Here is a 23895-nt window from a genome sequence, read left to right on the forward strand (position 1 = left end):
GTTGCTGGACTTGAAGCTACAGTTTGATTTTGCCCTGGTTGTTTTAAATCTTGTATTGGTTGAATGTTTCTTTGCTATGCCCAATGCCATCTTTTGCAGTGTGAATATTTATTTTGTGCCATTCTGGATTTTTGAGGTTATTTTTTGGTATTATGGCTCAGTTAAAAGATCTTGGACTATGGGGATGTATGAACATCTTTGGGATTGATAAAAACTATGGGGACTTTTAAAGTCAGACTGAATGCATTGTATTTTACATCATGTATGGATATCAGTTTACGGGGGCTAGGGGCGGAATGTGGTGGTTTGATTCAGGTGTCCCCCATAAACTTAGGTGTTGTGAATGCTAGCTCCTCAGCTGATGGAGATTTGGGAATTAATGCCTCCTGGAGGGAGTGTATTGTTGGGGGCAGGTTTATGGGTACTAAAGCCATTTTCCCCTTGCCAGTGTTTGACACACCCTCCTGTTGCTGTGGTCCACCTTATGTTGGCCAGGGGGTGATGTCCACTCTCTGGGCATGCCATGTTTTCCCCTGCCATCATGGAGCTTCCCCTCGAGCCTATGAGCCAAAATAAATCTCTTTTTCCCAGAAGCTGCTCTTTGTTGGGTGATTTCTACCAGCAATGTGAACCGGACTACAACATGCCTTAACCACCAAACCATCTCTTCAGCCCTATCTCTCTTTTTTTTTTCAAGGTAGGGACTCACTGTAGCTTAGGCTGACAGAATTCACTATGGAGTCTCAGGGTGGCCTCAAACTCATGGCAATCCTCTTACCTCTGCCTCACAAGTGCTAGGATTAAAGGCATGCACCACCATGCCCCACTCTGATTTATTTTTTAATTTGATTTTTGAACCAAAGTCTCTGCATATAGCCCAGCATAGCATTGAACTTGAGATTCTCCTGCCTCAGGAACCCAAGTGTTAGTACACAGACAGATGCAAACATGACCAGCTCAAAAATTCCCTTCTTGCTGGGTGTGGTGGTGCATGCCTTTAATCCCAGCACTTGGGAGGTACAGGTAGGAGGATTGTTGTGAGTTTGAGGACACCATGAGACTCCATAGTGAATTCCAGGTCAGCCTGGGCTAGAGTGAGACCCTACCTCGAAAAAAAAAAAAAAAAATCCCTTCTTATTATTCCTTAAAACTTAGCCTTAAAGTTCAGAAAAAGATTTTGAAAAAATATTTTTGTTTACCTGATCCTTTTCTTTTGTAAGTTCATCAAAAAATCGTTCTGTTTCAGCTAGGGTCCTAATTTTTGCTGTATACTCAAAGTCATCACCCTGTGGTGTCACTGAAACAGGTTTACACTGTTCATAGCTAACTGATTTATTCTTCTCCCAGGCTGGTCTCACAGATACATTCTTCACTTCATTAGGGAAGGGTTCAGGGCAAGAGCTATGATTAACAGGGTTGTCGATGGTTTTTTCTGAATGTATTTTTTCTGTAAGAAAGGAAAAAAAAAATTATGAATTTTTCAGTTGATTATATACATAACATCTTCCTCAGCTTCAGTTTCTAGAAATAGCTAACATATGGACTAAAATATTAATAAAAAGAATAATCTTTTCAGTTGTTTTTCTTCCCTCTTAGTCTGAAGTCTAGGCTGGCCAGGAACTTACACTGTAGCTCAGGCTGGCCTTGAGGTCAGGACAATCCTCCTACCTTGGCCTCCTGAGTGCAAGGATTACAGACAAGGAGCCACCATACCTGACATGAAAATCATTTACCCAATTCTTTTTCTCTGAGGAATTCTAAATGCTTTACCCCCAGTTTAACAATCTTTACAATTTCCCTGGATAACCTTTACAAGCAAGCTTTATAAAAATGTAATTAATTTTAAGAAAATAAAGTTTAAAAACAACTCATCAAGTTAGGCGTTGTGGTGCATGCCTTTAATCCCAGCACTCAGGAGGCAGAGGTAGGAGGATCGTGTGAGACTACATAGTGAGTTCCAGGTCAGCCTGGGCAACAGCAAAACCCTAGCTTGAAAAAGCAAAAATAAAGAGAATAATTAAACAGTATATTCCTAGTAATTAACTATCAATGTTCCCCATACCCTCACTTCCTAACTTTTCCATCACAAATGCTTAGTTTTAGAGATGGTCTTAAAAACCTTGAAAGGGGGTTGTTTAGATGGCTTAGCGGTTAAGGCATAATGCCTGCAAAGCCAAAGCATCCCAGTTTGATTCTCCAGGACCCACAAAAGCCAGATGCACAAGGGGGCACATGAATCTGGAGTTCGTTTGTAGTGGCTAAAGGCCCTGGCGCACCCATTCTCTCTCTCTCTCTTTCTCCCTCTCAAATAATTTTTTTTTAATCGTGAAAGAATACCACAATCTTGAAAAATGAATGACTAGAACTATAAACCAGTATTTTTTTTTTTCTTTTTTAGAAAAAGATACCTTCTGAGTCATCTAGAAACTGGAGCTGTTTCCTTGGATTGGTTCGTTGTAACGTGGACACAGGAACAGTATCTAAATCATCCGAAAGGACATCAAATCTATTGAATGAAACATGTTACTTGGGAGAAAGAAATGTTAACTCATTTCCCCTTAGAAAATTAAACTGGCATCTAGTCAATTCACATATTTACTTATTTTCTTAAAAGAGAGCTAGTCGTTTAATTTTATAAAACTGAAATTTTTTGTTTTGTTTTTGTTTTTTTTGTTTTGTTCTTTTGAGGTAGGGATTTCACTCTAGCTCAGGCTGACCTAGAATTCACTATATAGTCTCAGGGTAGCCTCAAACTCAAGGCGATCCTCCTACCTTTGCCTCCCAAGTGCTGGGATTAAAGGCATGCGCCACCATACCTGGCTTCTGACTATTTTTATAAAACTGAAATTTAATGTGTTTCCTAACACAAATTATATTTCTATATTATAAATCTAAAGCACTTGCCCACCATTATGTCATTTGGTCTTTATAACAAGTTTTTGAAATAAGTAGGGCAGGTATCATTATCTCTATTTTATTGGAAGGGAAAAGTGAGATTCAATATGCTTAAGCTTAAGAACTTCCGAGAGTTTAAGAAGCTGGGTCTGAAACCAGGAAGCAAGGTCCTTCCCACTGTGATGCAGAAGACAGTTCTCCCTGGAGCAGGACACATCTTGTACAGTTAGAGCACAACTGCACAACATCAGCTTCCCTGTACCAACACACCTTTTCAGGAAGACAACCATCATTCCGCATCTAAAATCTGGAGAGGGTGCTCAGGCAGTATTTAAAATCTAGCAGTATCAAGTTTCCATAGTAACTGGGTGTGGTGGTGCATGCCTTTAATCCCAGCATGTGGGAGACAGAGGTAGGAGGATTGCTGTGAGCTCCAGGCTACACTGAAACTACACAGTGAATTCCAGGTAAGCCTGGGCTAGAGAAAGACCCTACCCTGAAAAAACAAAAACAAAAAAGTTTCCATAGTAAAAAATATTTCTATGTATTACAATTTTTAATTTTTAGTGTTTGTGGAAATAATTTAAATCTAGAGTTCCATAGAAAAATGAGTAGTTAAAAACGTAAATCCACATTTAAAAAAAAAATCACAATACATATTTTACTCTACAAGTTTAGAGAACTTACCGAACTGGATTGCTTTCATTTTTGCTAAGTAGATGACTAAATCCTGGGGACAAGTTTTCTTTAGGGGATCGCTTAGGACTGTAAGCCACAGTCACTGGTGTTAACATAATCTCTCTTTTTGCTAAGGAAGAAAACAAAACAAAAAAAAATGCTTTTTCCTCTATAAATATTTTCAATAAAAACTTTCTCCTCATTTAAAAAGTAATATAATTCCATAGCAAAGCTATGAGATATTTAAGAACATATAAAGTAAAACTAAGATAACCCATATTCTAGTATCTAGAAGTTACCCTGTAGACAGTTTAGTGTACTAGAATTTAGTTTCAGCACTATAACTCAAAACTGATTTTTCAGGATTTTAGAAGGTGTGTGGAAATATGACAGAAATACCAGTGTAATAGTGAACACAAATTGCAGAATTATCTCAGCTGGTGTGAGAATGAACATCAAGTACATGGAAATTCAATGCTTAATCTTTCTAAAACAAGCCTATAATTGCTAAAGAGAAAATGTAGTTGATATCCAGTACCAGAGGTCACATATGTAAATATTTTTGTAGATTACTATAAATCATTTGTTTGAATTATTGCCTGACTACTAATTATCTACTCTTACTAAACTTCTAAAAACTTTGGTTTCAGTAAACTGATACTTTTTCCCCCCCATGGTAGGGTCTCCCTCTAGCTCAGGCTGACCTGGAATTCATTCGGTAGTCTCAGGGTGGCCTTAAACTCACGGTGATCCTCCTACCTCTGCCTCTCAAGTGCTGGGATTAAAGGTGTGCACCACTACTCCCAGCTCAGTAAACTGAGATTTATTTCTGGTTTGTTCCCCCGCCCCAGTACTGATGACTAAACCTACATATAGCTTCATCCATGCCAGGCCAGGGTCCTACCACTGAGCTACATCCTTAGCTGTCTTTTTTTTTTTTTTTTTCTTGAGGCAGGTTCTCACTCTAGCTCAGGCTGACCTGGAATTCACTATATAGTCTCAGGATGGCCTCAACCTCTCAACAACATTTCTACCTTTGCCTCCCAAGTGCTGGGATTAAAGGCGTACATCACCATGCCAGGCTCTTAAACCGAGGTTTCTTAAATTACACTTGCAGTATCTGCGCAACCAGACAATTTCACTCATGGAAGGAGTAATGCTCAGTGTACTCTGCCAGTGCTGAGGACAACACAAGAGAAAAAGGAAAATGGACAGGTCCGACATCTCTCCTCAGCTAAAATAAACATGTCTCTTACTTGGAGTACTGGATTTACGATTTGAAGGTGGTAAAGATGATGATCTTTGTGAGGATGAATAGTGTCTCTTTTGTCTTTGCTGGGCACATTTCTCTGGGGAGCGACCTGTACTGACTGAAGATTCAGTTTGGCGAGGATGCACTAGTTCTGTACCAAACAAATGCAAACAAAACAAAACAGACCTAGCTTCAGTTATCTGCAGTTTATAATTGCCATGCTGCACAAGATCCTCTCCTGAGCATATACTTTGCTCAAAGCACTTATCGCCATCTAGGTTGTAGTATTTGCAACTGTACCACATTATAAGGACAAAAATGCTTGATGAAGGAAAATATGGGAGGTTATAATGAATTCTTTCTGGCTTCCTGTTTATATCTGGCATCCAGGTATTTTTCAGGAGGAGTTTATTTTTAGGAAGCAGGTTACTAATTTATTTACTAGAAGACATTGCTGTGAGATCCAACACCAAAGATTTCAGGATGTGACTGGCAGGTTTGAGCAAGTAAATATGGTAGAAAGCAAAAGGAGGAAAAAGGATTGCTGAGCTGGACTTGTGGAAAAAATACAGCATTAAAGATATTTCTCCTCTACTCTACAGATGCTCAGTAACCAGGAAAGGGGAGGAAAATGGAAGTTTTAGTATTTCATCTTGCTATGTAGCCCAGACCTCAAACTCACTGATCCTTCTGCCCCAGCCTTCTGAATGCTAGTTAGTGTCACAAGTCTAACCCATTTTAATTTATGAACACCAAATGTCTACCTTTTTTTTTTTTTTTTGGCAGTACTGAGGATTCAATCTAAGGACTCACAAATGCTAAGCCATTTGAACTACTTCCCCAGATCTAATTTTATTTGTTGACAAGGTTTTACAAAGTTGCCTAGACTGACTTTAAACTCACTGTACATACAACCCAAACAAGTTCTGATTTCAATCCTCCTGCCTCAACCTCTGAGTAAGTGGGATTATAAGTCTGTACCACCATGTCTGGTGCATGTAGACTTTTAAAAAAATACATATTTATTTATTTCATATGTGTGTGTATGGGTATGTCAGGGCCTCTTGCCATTATAAATGAATGCCAAACACTTGTACTACTTTTTTTGTGTCTGATTTACATGGGTGGATTGGGAATTGAACCTGGGCCAGCAGGCTTTGCAAGAAAGTGCTTTTCACTGCTAAGCTATCTTCTCAGTACCTCAAGCCTTTATAATAATCAGAATATAATATGCAATTTGCATTGTATAAAAGACAAATGTTATGCCAGGACTGTGATAAATTATTAACCACAGGATTCAACTACCTATGAACTGGGACTAAAGCAGCAGTATCATAAATTATACTTAACTGCATTACCTGAGGAATTTAATTTTAAAGAAAGTAATATAAGTAGGAGGAGATGGCAAATACCTACATCTATCTCTATCAAATGAAGAATAAAATACTTACTACTTGACATTCCATCTTTGTCTGTCTGGGTCCCCCAATCTTTAAGTATCTTTTCTGTATCAAGTTCTTTTAAAGCTTTCATGATCGGTGTGTCTGAAGTCTCTCGTTTTTTCATAAATAAGCTTGCTGGTGAATTTCCAGGTGAAGAATCCTTTTCTGGAGGAGAATGGTACCTGAAATACCAACTGCAGTAGTAACTGCTAGGGACTGAATAGCTGTATGTCCCTGTAGCAGACAGATTCAGGTTCACTGAGATGAACTTTCAGACCAGGCACAGTTATGGAGGAAGGGATTTATTGAAGCTTACAGATCCAGGGAAGTTCCATAATGGCAGAAGAAGCTGGCCTGCCTTCACAGGCCCAAGCAGACAGAGAAGTACAAGCCTAAAGGTCAAAAGCCACAGCACACTTCAGGAACTCCAGCTAGACACACTTTGCATATCTTTAGATTGAAATCAGAAACCCATCACCACAACTTAAGATCCATCCAGTGACATTGCCTCCAGCCAGGTAGCCAGCAGATGCAAACTACAAACAAACAACTGAATACATTGGGGGCCATCTTTTCTATTCAAACCACCACAGTCCCCTACTTAATAAATGTAAGATTATAGTCCTATGTTTGTGTAATAGTATTTGGAGGTGGAACCTTTGGAAGAAAATTAGGATTGGATGATGTCAAGACAGAGGAAACATCACGATATTTTTATTTATTTGAGAAACAAAGAAGAGTGAGAGAGTATATGGGTATACCAGGGCCTTTTGCCACTGCAAATGAACTCCTAACACATTCCCCAATTTGTATATCTGGCTTTACATGAGTACTAAGGAATCGAACCCAGGCCATCAAGCTTTATAATCAATCTTTAACCACTGAACCACCTCTCCAGCCCAAATGTCCTTATTTTATTTTATTTATTTATTTGTTTTTTTGAGGCAGGGTCTCACTCTAGTCCAGGCTGATCTTGAATTCACTAGGTAGTCTCAGGGTGGCCTTGAACTCATGGCGATCCTCCTACCTCTGCCTCCCAAGTGCTGGGATTAAAGGCATGCACCACCATGCCTGGCTAAATGTCCTCAGTTTAAAAGAGAGAGTTTTAGCCAGGTGTGGTGTTGCATGCCTTTAATCCCAGCACTCAGGTGGCAGAGGTAGGAGGATCAATGTGAGTTCAAGGCCACCCTGAGACTACCTAGTGAGTTCCAGGTCAATCTGGGCTAGAGTGAGAATCTACCTCAAAAAACCAAAAAAGGAGAGAGAAAGTTTTAAAAAGAGGGGCTGGAGAGATGGCTCAGCAGATAAGGTGCTTGCCTGCAAAGCCTAAGGACCCAGGTTCAATTCCTTAGTACCTATGTAAGCCAGAGGCACATAGGCATATGCGTCTAGAGTTTGCACTGGCTGGAGGTCCTGACATGTCCATTCTCTCTCTATCTGCTTCTTGCTTTTTCTTTCTCTCTCAAGTAAGTATTTTTTTAATTAAAATATTAGAGGCAGACCTAATAGTACATGCTTTTAATCCCAGCACTCAAGAGACTTGAGTTCAAGGCCACCCTGAGACTACATAGTAAATTTAAGTTAACCTGAGCTAGAGTGAGAGCTTACCTTGGAGGGGAAAAAACAAAAGGATACCTGCTGGGCGTGGTGGCGCATGCCTTTAATCCCAGCACTTGAAAGGCAGAGGTAGGAGGATTGCCATGAGTTCAAGGCCACCCTGAGACTCCATAGTGAATTCCAGGTCAGCCTGGGCTAGAGTCTAGAGTGAGACCCTACCTCGAAAAACCAAAAAAAAAAAGGATATCTGATGTCGTCTTCTGACCTACACATCTACACATGCATATACACAGGGTGTGCAGATCACTACGTAGAAATGCATATCACACACACACACACACACACACACACACCAGACATGTTAGATACACACCAAAAATAAAAAAATAAAAACATGAGTAAAGGTAACTAAGCCCAGGTATGCTGGCGCATGCCTTTAATCCCAGCACTCAGGAGGCCAAGGCAGAGGGAGCTGGGCTCTCCAAAAAAAAAAAAAGCAACCGAGTGTCTAAGAAAATATTCCTCCATAGGCAGTTATCTTACCCATGAACACAGGATTTTTCCTCCAGTTGGTTATCCATCTTCCTGTCCCCAGTGTCCAGAGGCTGGCCAGTAAAGATGGAATACTCTGAGCCCGGTATTAACCACTTCCGCCTGCTGACATCCGAGGTTGCTAGTGTGCTACAGGAATGAGAAAAGTTCTGAGGCATTGTGGTGGTTTGAATTAGGTGTCCTCCATAAACTCATGTGCTTTGAATGCTTTGTTCCCAGCTGATGGCAATTTAGAGGTAAAGCCTTATTGGAGAAGGTGTGTTCCTGGGAGCAGGCTGAGGATTATTATAGTTGGCCCCCTTTTGCCAGAGTTCAGCTCATTTTCTTGTTGTTGTAGTCCACCTGATATTGGCAAGGAGGTGATGTCCAGCCTCTGGTCTACCATCTTTTGCCAACCACCATGAAGCTTCCCCTCAAGTCTGTAAGCCAAAAGAAATCCTTTCCTCCCATCAACTGCTTCTGGTTGGGTGCTTTATCCCAGCAATGAGAAGGCAACTACAATAGGGATCACAAGGTTTGTACTTCAATTTAGACTGCACATTTCTGTAAAAACAACTTCTTTCAAGTAGTAGCTACATATTTGCACAGTGACCTAGAAAACATATATGATAATCTATACTTTAGAGAAATTAATTATTTTTGTTTTATCAAGGCAGAGTCTCATTTTTAACCCCGGCTTGTCTGGAACTCATTCTGTAGTCCCAGGCTTGCCTAGAACTCACAGTGATCATCCTACTTCTGCTTCCCAAGTGCTTGGATTAAAGGTATGTGTCAGCACACCTGGAAAATGAATTCTATTTTAAGATTTTAAAATTCACCTGTACTGGGCTGGAGTGATGACTTAGCAGTTAAGGTGCTTGCTTGCAAAGCCTAAGGATCCAGGTTCAATTCTCCCAATCCGACATAAACCAACTGCACAAAATGGTGCATCTGTCTGGAATTCATTGGCAGTGGCTACAGGCCCTGGTGCACCCATTCTCTCTCTCTCTCTGTCCCACTTTCTGTCTCAAATAAATAAAAGCAAATTTAAAAATTAAAAAAAATACACCTGAACTTCTGAAATCCCTTATTATGGTTAAGACTCGGGTACTCATAGCTCTCCATAGCCCCCAGCTGCATCCTCACACATTCCCTACTTTACTCTTAAGCACTAATGCAGGTTAGGGAAATAAAAAGGCATGCTGCCTTTTTGTTCCTTCAGACCACTGCAGAAATCTCAAGATAATTTTTGGCTAGATCAGAACACTGTCTAGCTACATTGTCCAGTACAACAATGTCAAGTCAGGCTGCTATCAAACACCTAGAAAGTGGATATAGACACTCAAAAAGCCCATTTTTAGATGTCAGTTTTTATCAATTTCAAAAGTCACATATGCAGCTGGAGAGAAGGCTTAGCAGTTAAAGGCGATTCCCCAGGACCCACATTAGCCAGATGCACAAGGAGGTACAAATGTCTGGAGTTCGTTTGTAGTGGCTGGAGGCCCTGGCACACCCATTCTCTCCCTCCCTCCCTCTCTCTCCTTCCCTCTCCCTCCCTCTCTTTCTCTCTCTCTCTATCTGCCTATTTCAATATATATCTCTCAAATAAATAAATAAATAAATACTTTTTGCAGTCAAATGCTCTACCACTGAGCTATACCCCAATAAATAATTTTTTAAAAAGTCACATATGGCCATCAGCACAAATGTACTGAGCAGCACCATTCCAGACTATCGCTTTGTCTGTGAAAGTACATTAACTCTGCTTGCCTAAGGTTCCAATTGACAGGCAATCTCCACCTCCAACCCGGCCTTTGATCCTGCCTCCTCCACTGTCTGTTGCCATCACACTAGGTAACTTCAGAAGCTGTTTTACCCTTCCATCTTCTAGTGACTTGACCTTCCTCTGCCCACCTCAGAATACAAAAATGGGACTCTAGGGCTGGAAAGATGGCTTTCAAGGTGCTTGCCTGTGAAGCCTAAGGACCCAGGTTCAATTCCCCAATACCCACATAAGCCAGATGCACAAGGTGGCACATGCATCTGGAGTTCTCTTGCAGTGGCTAGAAGCCCTGCCATGTCCATTCTCTCTCTCTCTCTCTCAAACAAATAATTCTTAAAAAAAAAAAAAAAACTGACTCTGCCTGACATAGTGGTACACGCCTTTGATTCCAGCACTCCAGAGCCAGAGGTAGGGAGGATCGTCATGAGTTCGAGGCCACCCTGAGACTACATAGTCAATTCCAGATCAGCCTGGGCTAGAGCAAGACCCTACCTCAAAACAACAACAACAAATTGACTCTATCATCATAAGAAACAGGCTCCTGAGAAAACCAATACCCCAAAGGCTCCTTTCCCACTCTTCTGTTCCTGTGTCCAGCAACCAGCTCACAATAATATGTCCCTTTCCACTCACCAACCCCTCTCAGCTTCACTAGTTCCTCTGTGTGCTTCGGTTTGTACACGCACCACCTGAATACACATGCCTTCCTTCCCCTCTTACTTCCCACCACACCTGACAGTAACATTACTTGACTTATTTCTTGTCTACACTCCCACAGCTGAGCTTTGCTGGAAGTCACCCAGTTGTGTACACTCAGCAACTTCATCTTGAGTAGACACTCATCTTTCCACAGTCTTAGAGGTCCCCTCTCACTAGTCTTCACAGTCAGGTGACAACCACAAATCCAATTTCAAAGAGAAGATAGAAACCCTGAGACAAAAACTCTTAGCTAGGCATAGTGGTGCATGCCTTTAATCCCAACACTGAGGCAGAGGTAGGAGGATTGTCATGAGTTCAAGGCCACCCTGAGATGACATAGTAAATTCCAAGTCAGCTTGGGCTAGAGTGAGATCCTACCTCAAAAGAAAAAACAAAACAAAACTCGTCTTCCTCTTCTTCTCTGTTTCCTTTCACAGCTAAACACTTTTTAAGCATTCCCTCTCCATCCATTTTCATTTCAATTCCTACTCTTTTAAGAAAAAAAAAATTTTGATGTATTGAGAATTGTATCTCATGCAGGCTAACCAGGCACTCTACCACTGAGCTATATGACAGCCTGGCCCCCACCTTTTCCCTCAGTTTTTTTTTTTTTTTTGTTTGTTTTTTTTTTGAGGTATGGTCTCATTCTAGCCCAGGCTGACCTGGAATTCACTATGTAGTTTCAGGTTGGCCTCAAACTCAAGGCAATCCTCCTACCTCTGCCTCCCAAGTGCTGGGACTGAAGGCACCACAACACCTAGCATCTCAATTTTTATTTATTTATTTATTTCTGAGGTAGAGTCTCAAAGCCCAACCTGGAACTCACTCTGTAGACCAGGTTGGCCTAAAACTCATGCCAATCTTCCTACCTGTGGCTGGAAACCCTCACTTAAGTCTGTCTCTCTCCTTCCCAGCCAGACTGGAAAGTGAGGGTGCATGTCTCTCAGCCTGGGTATTTTCTTGCTTGCCTTCTACATGTGTCTTGCTTTGGGGTGCTGTTGTAGTTACTTTTGCATTGCTGGGACAAACAGCCAACCAGGAATAGGCAGAGCATGGTGGTGTATACCATTAATCACAGCACTTGGGAGGCAGAGGTAGGAGGATCACTGTGAGTTTGAGGCCTGGGACTACATAGTGAATTCCAGGTCAGCCTGCTCTAGAGTGAGACCCTACCTCAAAACAAACAAACAACAACAACAAAAAGAATCCAGGGGAACCACCATCAATGGTGGAAAAAGCTGGCTCACATCTACAGGTCCGTAGCAGAGACGCCAGCAAACACAAAAAACAACCAGAGCTCTAATTGCTCTGAACACACCTTAGGACTGGACTGAAGATCTGCCAGTGACACCTCCTCCAGCAAGCTGCTGGAGACTTGTGTAGAAAGCTTAGCCCTAATCAAAAATCCTTGAGGTGTAGGGGACATACAGTCATACTCAAACCACCACGAGTGCCTTCTCATTTTGTCACATGGATTTTTCTTTGATCTTCATGTCCGTCACTCTTTCCTAACCCTCTCTGGCCTTTTATGTGAAGGAGATATTTGGGTTCTTATGGTTCTACTGTGTGTGGATGTGCCTCCTCCAGAGCCCTTTTACCCCAAGAGATGTCTCTCCATCTCCCCCCTCCCTTTCTAGCCAAGCAAGGAGGAGAATTCTTCTCTGGCTTGAGTCTTTCAGCTAAGTAAGATTTTAGCCATATTTGTTATTAATTGTAAGACATAAATTGTACATACAGAGAGTTGTATTTGTTAAATAAGGACATAATATCCATATCTTTTATATTTTTATTATTTTTTTCTGTTCAGCCATTTCATATAGAGGGAGAACCCTGAAAAATCAACCCTCTTCAGATCATGGCACCTTTAATAATCTATCCTACAATCATAACCAAAAAATTCTGCAATTAGGAGACCATGTGATAGTCAAATGGGGAAATATAAACTTATCTTTTAATGTTGATTTTTCTAAAAATATTATGTTTATAATTTAGTCATATTAGTATGAAGAACTTTACGATTTCAGTCACTGTTTCACACATATGAAGACAGCTGTTTACTCTTTCTACAGGCGGCACTTTGTTCCAACATGCTATAATCAAAATGAGTCAACATAGGTAAATATCTAAAAACTGAGAATTTGGGGTGTGCCTATTACCTTCAATCTTTCTGTCTACCCCAAACTCTTAGGGTATCAATTTATAGTTCCTATTCTTATTGTCTTTATCCAGGTAAATTGGAGTGATCAGATATTAACTTTGGTCTGTTTGATGGCATTAATGGTATCCTATTATTTTATTTTATTTCATTTATTTATTTGAGAAAGAAAGAGGCAGATAGACACATAGCTGGGGGCAAGAGAGAATCCGCACACCAGGATCTTCAGCTTCTGCAAACAAACCCCAGACACTTGGCTTTGCAGGTAAGCACCTTAACCACTAAGCTATCTCTTCAGCCCCATTACTGTTTTAGTTAGCACTGTTCTAATGATTTAGGACAACCAGCATTTTTAAAATTGCTATTAGCCATTTAAATGTCTTTCTCTATGAAGCCTGTTCACATTCACTTACTATTTTTCTAAGTTTTTTCTTGTATTCTGATTACTCATCTAACAAATAAAAAACTTATTCTGGAGCTGAAGAGATGGCTTAGCAGTTAAGGCCCTTGCCTGCAAAGCCTAAGGACCCAGGTTCGATTCCCCAGAACCCATACAGACAGATGCACATGGTGGTGCATACATCTGGAGTTCGTTTGCAGAAGCTAGAGGCCCTGGCATGCCATTCTCTCTCTCTCTCAGTAAATAAAAAAAAAAGTAAAATATTTCTTAAAACTTATTTTGAGCTAGGCGTAGTGGCACATGCCTTTAATCCTAGCACTTGGGAGGTGGAGGTAGGAGGATCTCTGTGAGTTCAAGGCCACCCTGAAACTACATAGTGAATTCCAGGTCAGCCGGGGCTAGAGTGAAACCCTACCTCAAAAAAAAATAAAAATAAAAATAAAAGTGAAAACAAGTTGGGCATGGTGGCACACGTCTTTAATCCCAGCACTTGGGAGGCAGAGTTAGGTGGATTGCCATGAGTTCGAGGCCACCCTGAGATTACATAGTGAATTCCAGGTCAGCCTGGGCTAGAGTGAGACCTTGCCTTGAAAAACAATAATAAAAATAAAAAAAAAAAACTTATCCTGTAATTGTATCATCAAGATCAAACTCTGTTGGGTGTGCATGCGCCTATCTACAACTTATAGACACTATAAATCCAGCTCTTAGGAAGCTGAGGCAGGAGACTGTCACAAGTTTGAGGACATCCTAAGCTACACAGTAAGCGCCACAGGCCATCCACATCCACAGCTAACCAGCAAGACCATGTCTCAAAAAGAAAAGAAAAGGGCAAAGAAATGGCTTAGCAGTTAAGGTGCTTGCCTGCAAAGCCTAAGAACTCATGTTCAAATCTCCAGGTCCCATGCAGCTGGACACAATGACATAAGTACACAATGTCACACATGTGCACAAGACGGCACACACATCTGGAGTTCATTTGCAGCAGGCTGAAGGTCCTGGTGGGCCCATTCTCCCTCTCTCTCTCAAAGAAAAAGATTTTTTAAAAAAGCTGGGCATGGTGGTGCATATCTTTTAGTACTTGGGAGAAGGTAGAAGGATTGCTATGAGTGGGAGATCAGCCTGAGACTACATAGTGAATTCCAGGTCACCCTGGGCTACAGTGAGACCCTACCTCAAACCCCCCCCCCAAAAAAAATAAAGAAAGAAAGAATGGTGCACCAGAGCCTCCAGCCACTGCAAATGAACTTCAGATGAATGTGTTACCTTATGCATCTGGCTTATGTAGGTACTGGGGAATCAAGCCTCAAACTGGGGTCCTTACGCTTTACAGGCAAGCGCTTAACCACTAAGCCATCTCTCCAGCCCCATAATTAAGATTTTAACACACATTTACATTCTGACTCTGTAATTTACTAGATGGTCTTACTTGATAGAAATGTGCTTCTCCTAGCTAGACAGAGAGACCAAGTAAAATAAAACTTACTTGGCACGTGAGAGTCCTGCTGGCGTTTGGGAACTGTGACGAAGACTTAACATGTTTTCATGCTCTACTTGCTTCACTTGAGCTTCAAGCTTTGAAACCATCCTAATTCAAAAGCAGGAAGATACATTAAGTACATTTCAACCAATTTAAAATATAGTTCAACTACAAGTTATTTAATAGCCCCTCCTCAGAAAACCAGTTCACTGAGGCTGAAGAGATGGCTTAGTGGTTAAGGTACTTGCCTGCAAAGCTAAAGGAACCAGGTTTGATTCCTCAGAACCCACGTAAGCCAGATGCACAAAAGGGCACACGCATCTGGAGTTCTGCAGTGGCTAGAGGCCCTGGTGCGCCCATTCTCTCTCTCTACCTGCCTATTTCTCTCTCTCTCTCAAATAAATAAAGAAAAAAGAAAACCAGTTCACTGTCCATAATTTTTTTTTTTTTAGGTAGGGTTTCACTCTAGTCCATGCTGACCTGAATTCACTATGTAATCTCAGACTGGCCTTGAATTTAAGGTGATCCTCCTACCTCTGCCACCTGAGAGCTAGGATTAAAAGTGTCCGCCACCACACCCAGTTTCTATAAACCATTTTACAATACAATGACACCATTTAACTTTTTTGTTTGTTTGTTTGTTTGTTTTTCGAGGCAGGGTCTCACTCTAGCCCAGGCGGACCTGGAATTCACTAGGGAGTCTCAGGGTGGCCTTGAACTCATGGCAATCCTCCTACCTCTTACCTCCCAAGTGCTGGGATTAAAGGTGTGCGCCACCACGCCTGGCCCAATCAGGGAAAAATCAACATTAAGTTCTGCAAAGGAACATTTCACAAACCAAAGCAAAAAGTAACAACCCAGAGTGGTGGCGCACCCCTTTAATCTCAGCCCTTGGGAGGCAGAGGTAAAAGAATTGCTATGAATGTGAGGTCAGCCTGGACTGAAGAGTGAGTTCCAGGTCAGCCTGAGCTGTAGTGAGACCCTACCTTGAAAACACAACAAAGCAAAACAATAAAAGTAACAAGTGCACTTAATATAAGGAGTTTTAAAAGGTCTAAAAACTTGACTATGAATCAAAAGCTTCATAGGATATAAATTAAATAAAAATAAAATTCTATGGGCTGGAGAGATAGCTTAGTGGTTAAGGCACTTGGCTGCGCAGCCTAGGAATCCAGGTTCGATTCCCCAGTACCCATGTAAACCGGCTGCACAAGGTGTTACATGCATATGGAGTTTGTTTTCAGTGGTTAGAAGCCCTACCTAGCATGTTCATTCTCTCCCTATCTTCCTATCTCTCTCTCTCTCAAATAAATTTTAAAAAAAATTTTAATAGGCTGGACACGGTGGTGCATGCTTTAATCCCAGCACTCAGGAGGCAGAAGTAGCAGAATTGCTGTGAGTTCAAGGCCAGCCTGAGACTACATAGTGAATTCCAGGTCAGCCTAGGCTAGAGCGAGACCCTACCTCAAAAAAAAAAAAAGTAAGCTGGGCATGGTGGCACACGCCTTTAAGCAGAGGTAGAAGGATTGCCACGAGTTTGAGGCCATCCTGAAACTACATAGTGAATTCCAGGTCAACCTGGGCTAGAGGGAGACCCTACCTCAAAAAATAAAATAAAATAGAAAAAGCAAAAACTAAAATATGTAAACTATAAAGTCACTGGCAGTTCACCTCATGCATGTCATATTCAGAGCTAAAACTTCTCAGCAAAAATATTTAACTACTCTCTGGGCTGGAGAGATGGCTTAGCGGTTAAGCGCTTGCCTGTGAAGCCTAAGGACCCTGGTTCAAGGCTCGGTTCCCCAGGTCCCACGTTAGCCAGATGCACAAGGGGGCGCACGCGTCTGGAGTTCGTTTGCAGAGGCTGGAAGCACTGGCGCGCCCATTCTCTCTCTCTCCCTCTATCTGTCTTTCTCTCTGTGTCTGTCGCTCTCAAATAAATAAATAAATAAAATATTTAACTACTCTGGCCAATTGTTTCCAAAATATCCTGGCCTTCTTTCTATTCTTTTAGACTTTGTAGATGTATTGATCACATCTTTTTTTTTTTTTTTTTTTTTTGGTTATTTGAGGTAGGGTCTCACTCTGGCCCAGGCTGACCTGGAATTCACTGTGTAGTCTCAGGGTGGCCTTGAACTCATGGTGATCCTCCTACCTCTGTCTCCCGAGTGCTGAAATTAAAGGTGTGCGCCACCATGCCCAGCTCTGATCACATCTTTTAAACCTGAATTTTTACCTACCCTGACTCAAAGAAAGCTTGAGAAAGAACATCTCTAACAAAGTAAACATGATAAGGAAGCTATCATTAGACTGACTGAATGAATCAAGGAAAAGAGAGACCGGAGAGATTTCTCAGTGGTCAAAAGTGCTTGCCTGCAAAGCCTGATGGTCTGGGTTCAATTCTCAGGGACAAACATAAAGCCAGATGCAAAGGTGGCGTGTGCATCTGGAGTTTATATGCAGTAGCAGGAGGCCCTGCCATGCTCATACTCTAGTCTGGCTGTCAAATAAATAAATTAAAAGAGTAAGACAGATGAAAAATTCAAGTAGTTTTTTTATTCCTCTCTGTGTAAGTCCTTCACAGTGCAGGACAATTTCAAAATAAGGGGTACTATTTAATCCAAACATCAATATCAAAATACGCTCTAGAGAGGCGTAGCACACATCTTTCCTCCCAGTACTTGGGAAGCATAGGTAGGAGGGTCACTATGAGTTAGATGTCAGCCAGAGACTACTGAAACTACACATCATTTTCCAGGTCAGCCTGGACTAGAGTAAGACTCTGCCTTGAAAACAAATAAATAAATAAGTTCTAATGCCAATTTAAATATTTCAAAACATTTATAATTGATTCTGTTTCAACAAAGTTAAACAAATCAGATATCTAACACAGTCTTATACCAGCTCTTTAAAAAAAAGTAGACAACTGGGCTGAAGAGATTGCTTAGTGGTTAAGACACTTCCTACAAAGCCAAAGGACCCAGGTTTGATTCTCCTGGACCCACATAAGCCAGATGCACAAGGTGGTGGAGTTCATTTACAATGGCTAGAGGCCCTTGTGTGCCCATTTTCTCCCTCCCTTTCTCTCTTTTTCTCTCTGCCTCTTGCTCTCTCAAATAAATAAATAAATATTTTTTAAAAATAGTAGATAACCAATGGGTTAGAGATGGCTTAGCAGTTAAGACACTTGCCAGTGAAGCCTAAGGACTTGAGTTTGATTCCCCAGTACCCACACGAGCCAAATATACATGGAAGCCCTTGTGTCTGGAGTTCGTTTGCAGCGGCTACAGGCCCTAGAGCAACCATTCTCTCTCCCTATCTGCCTCTTCCTCTCTCACTCTAGCAAATAAATATATTTTTAAAAAAATGAAAGGGGGCTGGAGAGATGGCTTAGCAGTTAAGCACTTGCCTGTGAAGCCTAGGCTCAATTCCCCAGGACCCATGTTAGCCAGATGCACAAGGGGACACATGCATCTGGAGTTCGTTTGCAGTGGCTAGAAGCCCTGACGTGCCCATTCTCGTCAGACTGGATGTCCAACTGCAGTGTGAAGAATGGCTGTAATGTGGCAGACTCTTTTGAGCTCTGCTGGTACACCACGGACCTGATGTGGCCACCAAAAATGCCAGTAATGGGAGTCTGGACAAATTCTGCCTGGTGCGTGACAGAGGTCTTATTCCTGGGGCCCACTTGCTCCCATTCATCCTCACTTCCTTCACCTTCTTCCCCCTGCTCTTCATCATTGACTAAGTGGCTTCTGGGCCCGTTGGAAATTGTAAGTTCAGGGGACAGGAGCTTCTTCAGGCTCAGCATTTCCTCATGAAGTCCATTGAGAATGAAGCCCAGGTACTCCTCAGCATCTTCTTGTCGGCCCTTTTCAGAGAGGCTTGACTTGATAACCGTCAGGAGTCTGTAAATGTATGTGGGCTCGAAGGCAGCTCCTGGGCGGATATCCCTCACGATTTTCTCCCCAAGAACTTGTCGGGGCTTGGGAGGTACTGGCATGTTCGTAAACTCATTCATTAGCCGAACAAAGCTATCTATCATGGGTGTTGACGTGCAAGGCCTTTGCACTTTTGAGTAGAGAGGAATGAACTTCATCAGGTGGTACATTGGAGGGCAAGCCACCAATGCCTGCAGGGTGGCATTAATGTAGCACCAGTTCCCTTTATTGATCAGCCCACGGGGTTGCAGCGACACTGGCTTATGGACTAGGGTCACATTCTCCAGCAACTCTGCAATCTTTATGGCTACAGGATCCTCTGAGACTGGAACCAGCCCTTCTTTGACTTCTACCCGCTGTTCAGAGGCCAGGGGAGATGGGACAGGAGGGGAACACTTAGTTTCCACATATGCCATGGGCGAGGAGGAAGAGGGCTTAGAATCATGGAAGAGGCTGGCCCAAGACTTGGCAGGCTGGCTAATGGGAATGGCACCCGACACTGAGACTGCGCTTTCAGCAGGAGGTGAGGAACTCTCAGACTTTGAAGGGTCCAAGTCTACACTGTCCACTGTGTGCAACTCTATCCCATTGGCAGCTGTGCCCTCGCCCAAAGATTCAAGTATTTTTCCATTAGCAATGACAAGGTTCTCAGTAGTATCGGTGCCAGCAAAGGGCTGTGCCAAAGCTGTCCTTAGCAGGCTGTCTGCAGGGAGGCAAGGTTGCTCCAAGTCGGTCCCATGGCAGCCCTCAGGCAGCCCTGCAGTCCTGGCATCACCATCAAGTGCTCGGGGGAAAGGACTGTCAGGCACAGCATCACTGATGAAGTTCATGGAGTTCTGAGGGCTGTCACAAGTCCTGGGCGTAACTGAGGGAAGCACATCGGCCATGAACTCTGTGTCCTCTGCACCCATGCTGTTTGCAACTGCTGAAGTGGCATGACCATTGACCAGGGCTTCTGGGGAAATGCTCTCGTCACCACCATCTTTCAGGTAACTGTAATATCCAGGAAGCCGCTTTTTCTTCTTTTTACACTCCTTTTGTCCAAGTCCACCCGAGACACCATCATTTTCTAAGATATCTGCCTCCACATTAGAACTGCTACCCAAAGCAAGGGCAGAGCCTGGGCACTGGCTGTCGATGGAACTGCAGTTCACTTCTTTATCTAGGCCAGCAGTGGTCTTCTGGGAAGTTGTACAACCAAGAATAAATTCAGGGGCCTGAGGATTCAACGTGCTTGAAATACTGTAGCTGGGGGTTCTCGGCAAAGCATCACTGGGTTCAATTACTTCATTAACACCAAACTCAATTCTCCGACAGTCTTGTCCTGCATTGGGCAGTCCATCTGTAACCTGTGAGCCATATAGAGCTGTCCCACTGTATGGAGGGAGCTCTACTGACGACCGGGGAGTCACAAAGAACTGATTGAATTCATCAGGGCTAAAATCTCCAAAAATATACTGCGGGTTGTGGAGGGCCATGGCGGCCCGTTTCAATGAGGCCCGGCGCTGCTCCGGCTCCTCACGCCGCGTCCCCCGCCGCCGCCATCTTCTCGCCGCACACGCACGCACGCACACATACACACACTCACACACACACACTCACTCAGACACCTGACGTGCCCATTCTCTATCTGCCAATTTCTTTCTCTCTCTCTGTTGCTCTCATCTCAAATAAATAAATAAATAAATAAAAATGAAAGGGAGGCCGGGCATGATGGTGCATGACTTTAATCACAGCACTCGGGAGGCAGAGGTAGGAGGATCACCATGAGTTCAAGGCCACCCTGAGGCTCCACAGTGAATTCCAGGTATCCTGATTTACAGTAAGACCCTACCTTGAAAAACCAAAAAAAAAAAAAAAAAAAAAAGGAAGGAAGGTTTATTTTGAAAGAGAAAGAATGGGCATGCCAGGGCCTCCAGCCATTGCAAATGAACTCCAGACACATGCACCACCATATGAATTTGGCTTACATGGATCCTAGGGAATAGAACCTGGTCCTTTAGCTTTGCAGGCAAGTGCCTTAACCACTAAGCCTGGTGTGGTGGCACACATCTTTAATCCAAGCACTCGGGAGGCAGAAACAGGAGAATCACCATGAGTTCAAGGCCACCCTGAGACTACATAGTGAGTTCCAGGTCAGCCGGGGCTAGCGTGAGACCCTACCTCAAAAAGCAAAAAATATATATATATTTAATTCCAAAATGCAATTATGATAAGTATATTCAACAAACTTAATGAGGGCATGAACAAATGGCTGAATTAAATGGATGAGAATCAAAAAAAAAAAAAAACTCAACAGGCGACAATGAATGGACTCAAAGAGGACATGATCAAATGCAGGAATGAATTCTAAGACACAATAAGAAAGTCAATACAGGGCTGGAGAGACAGCTTAGTGGTCAAGGTGCTTGCCTTCAAAGCCTAAAACTCCAGGTACTATTCCCCACAACCAACAAAAATCAGATGTATATGGTGGCTCATATGTCTGGAACTCATTTGCAGTGAGTGGCTGGAGGCCCTAGCTCACCCATTCTCCCTCTCTCCCTCCCTCCCTCCCTCCCTCCCTCCCTTCCTTCCCCCCTCAAATAAATAAACAGACAGTAACAAAATAGGGAAAGTCAAAGCAAAAAATGAAAATGGAATTCAATACAGAGATAAAGATGCTAAGAAAAACCTAACAGCAAACAAAAATAAAATACACATTTAAAAGGCTCAGATGTTTGACTAGGGAGATGGCTTAGCGCTTAAGGCACTTGGCTGGGAAGCCTAAAAATCCAGCTTTGATTCCCCAGGACCCACATAAGCCAGATGTACAAGTTGGCCCATCCATCTAAAGTTCATTGTAGTGGCTGGAGGCCCTGGCACACCCATTCTCATTCTCTCTGTCTCTTTTTTCTCTCTCTCAACTTACAAATAAATATATGTTTTTAAAAGGCTCACAAGAAAGCTCACGAACAGAAAAGATCATGTGGAGGACAGACTTATCAGAATTGGAGGACTAGACAGAGGAAATAGATTAGTAGACCAATATCAGTGACAAGGTCAAAAGAAAAAAAACAACTTAGGAACAGAACATGAGGGAAATGTGGAACATCTTAAAAAGACCAAAAATTCAGATCATGTGCATACAAGAAGGGCTTGTAGGATATCTTCAATAAGCTGGGTATGGTGGTGCATGCCTTTAATCCCAGCACTGGGGAGGCAGATGTAGGAGGATCACCAGGAGTTCAAGGCCACCCTGAAACTACAGCATGAATTCCAGGTCACCCTGGGCTAGAGTGAGACCCTACCTTGAAATACACACACACACACATATGGGGTGTGTGTGTGTTTGTGTGTTTGTAAAAAGAAAGTACTATAAAGATGAAGAAGACACACAGAACACCAAATATACAGGACTAGAGAAGAAATTCCCCACATCACATTATAGTTATAACTCTAAGCAGAAATCAAAGAGAGAGAGTGTGCGCTAAAAGCTGCAAGAGAAAAACAGCTTGTCATTTACAAAGGTAAATCATCAGAATTACATCCAGTTTTTCAATGGAAACTCTGAAAGCCAGAGGGCTTGATATAAAGTATTACATTTTTTGTTTGTTTGTTTGTTTTGAGGTAGGGTCTTGCTCTAGCCCAGCCTGACCTGGATTTCACTCTGTAGTCACAGGGTGGCCTCAAACTCACAGTAATCTTCTTATCCATGCCTCCCAAGTGCTGGGACTAAAGGTGTGCCCCACCATGCCTGGTAAGTAGTTCAAATCTTGAAAGACCATGGCTGTCAGCTGAAACTACTATACCCAGAAAAATTATCCCTCATAATAAAAGGAAAAGAAAAACTTTCAACCACAACAGATGGCTTTAAAAATATATGAGTGTTCGCACTGGCAGCACATATACTAAAATTGGAACAATACAGAGATTAGCTGGCCCCTGCACAAGGATAACTCACAAGATATTCCAAGCAAATGGAAATAAGATAGAGCTATGCTTACATCTGACAAAACAGACATTAAACCAAAGGTAATCAAAGGAGATAAAGAAGGCCATTTTAAGGCTAGCAAGATGGCTTAGCGGTTAAGGTATTTGGACAACAGTGTAGTCATGAACCCTAGGTGTGTAACATCTGCTGGTGTTGGCTAAATGTGTACACTATGCTCACTAAACTGCCCAGTAAACACTTCTCTTAATGTTCATACCCATATGTTAATGCTACTCTCACTTCTGGTAAGAGAAACTTCTCTTTCAGATGGCAGTGACCATGGGATGACTCAGAAGGCACCATGGTACTGAGGAGAAGTGACAGAGGAGTGCTCCACACTGAAATATCTCTATCACATCTTCCAAGAACTAGGGTCCATTGCAGAAGAGGTGGTAGAAAGATCTTAAGAGACAAAGGAAGCATAGGACCCCTTACAACATGATCCTCCAGATACAAAATGGCCTTGGAATCCAGGACCTCAAAGTGCCTGATACCACCTACACAAGACCATCATATTAGGAGGAAAAGATGATGACATCAAAATAAAAGAGAAACTGATTAAGAGGGGAAGGGGATACGATGGAGAATGGTGTTTCAAAGCAGAAAGTAGGGAGAGGGAGGGAGTTACCATGGGTTTTTGTCTACAATTATGGAAGTTGTCAATAAAAAAAATAAATTTTAAAAAATAATGGAAATTTAAAAAATAGAAATTTGGGGGGCTGGAAAGATGGCTTAGCAGTCGAGGCACTTGCCTGCAAAGCCTAATGACCCAGGTTCAATTCCCCAGTACTCACACAAAGCCAGATGCAGTGTCACATTTATCTGGAGTTTGTTTGTAATGGCTTGAGGCCCTAGCAAGCCTGTATTTTCTCTCTCTCTCTCTCATTCATTCATATATATATATATATATATATATATATATATATATATATATATATATATTTGTATATATATATGTATATATATATGTATATATATATATTTATTTATTTATTTATTTTTTTTTTATGAGGGAGAATGAGCAAGAGAGATAGAGAATTTATGTGCTAGGGCCTCCAACCACTGCAATCAAACTCCAGATGTGTGTGCCATCTTGTGCACAGGTGCGA

At 42.1% G+C, this 23895-nt stretch overlaps 2 protein-coding genes, 1 non-coding gene and 1 pseudogene across 3 annotated transcripts in view; 1 reads left to right on the forward strand and 3 right to left on the reverse strand.

The window, feature by feature from the left end:
- The window catches only part of Mphosph9 (M-phase phosphoprotein 9), a 92197-nt gene that overhangs the window by 11345 nt on the left and 56957 nt on the right, over positions 1–23895 (reverse strand). The window contains exons 15-21 of the mRNA XM_045132487.1: positions 14879–14980; positions 8368–8505; positions 6277–6449; positions 4830–4976; positions 3583–3703; positions 2409–2506; positions 1200–1447 (exon numbers count right to left, since the gene is read on the reverse strand). Of these exons, the coding sequence (XP_044988422.1) occupies positions 1200–1447; positions 2409–2506; positions 3583–3703; positions 4830–4976; positions 6277–6449; positions 8368–8505; positions 14879–14980 (1027 nt within the window). The remainder of the gene's footprint in view (positions 1–1199; positions 1448–2408; positions 2507–3582; positions 3704–4829; positions 4977–6276; positions 6450–8367; positions 8506–14878; positions 14981–23895) is intronic.
- LOC123454376 lies at positions 12631–12773 on the reverse strand. The gene has a single exon (XR_006633342.1). It is a non-coding gene; the product is annotated as a small nucleolar RNA SNORA29 (small nucleolar RNA).
- On the reverse strand, positions 17714–20399 carry LOC123454169 (ubiquitin carboxyl-terminal hydrolase 10-like). The gene is made up of 2 exons (XM_045132794.1): positions 18381–20399; positions 17714–17725 (listed from the first exon to the last, which is right to left on the reverse strand). Exons 1-2 carry the CDS (start codon positions 20289–20291, stop codon positions 17714–17716), a joined length of 1923 nt encoding a protein of 640 aa, XP_044988729.1. The 5' UTR covers positions 20292–20399.
- Positions 22680–22774, forward strand: LOC123454341 (annotated as a pseudogene).

The sequence above is a fragment of the Jaculus jaculus genome, chromosome 13 (genome assembly GCF_020740685.1).
Source record: "Jaculus jaculus isolate mJacJac1 chromosome 13, mJacJac1.mat.Y.cur, whole genome shotgun sequence".
Classification (NCBI taxonomy): Eukaryota; Metazoa; Chordata; class Mammalia; order Rodentia; family Dipodidae; genus Jaculus; species Jaculus jaculus.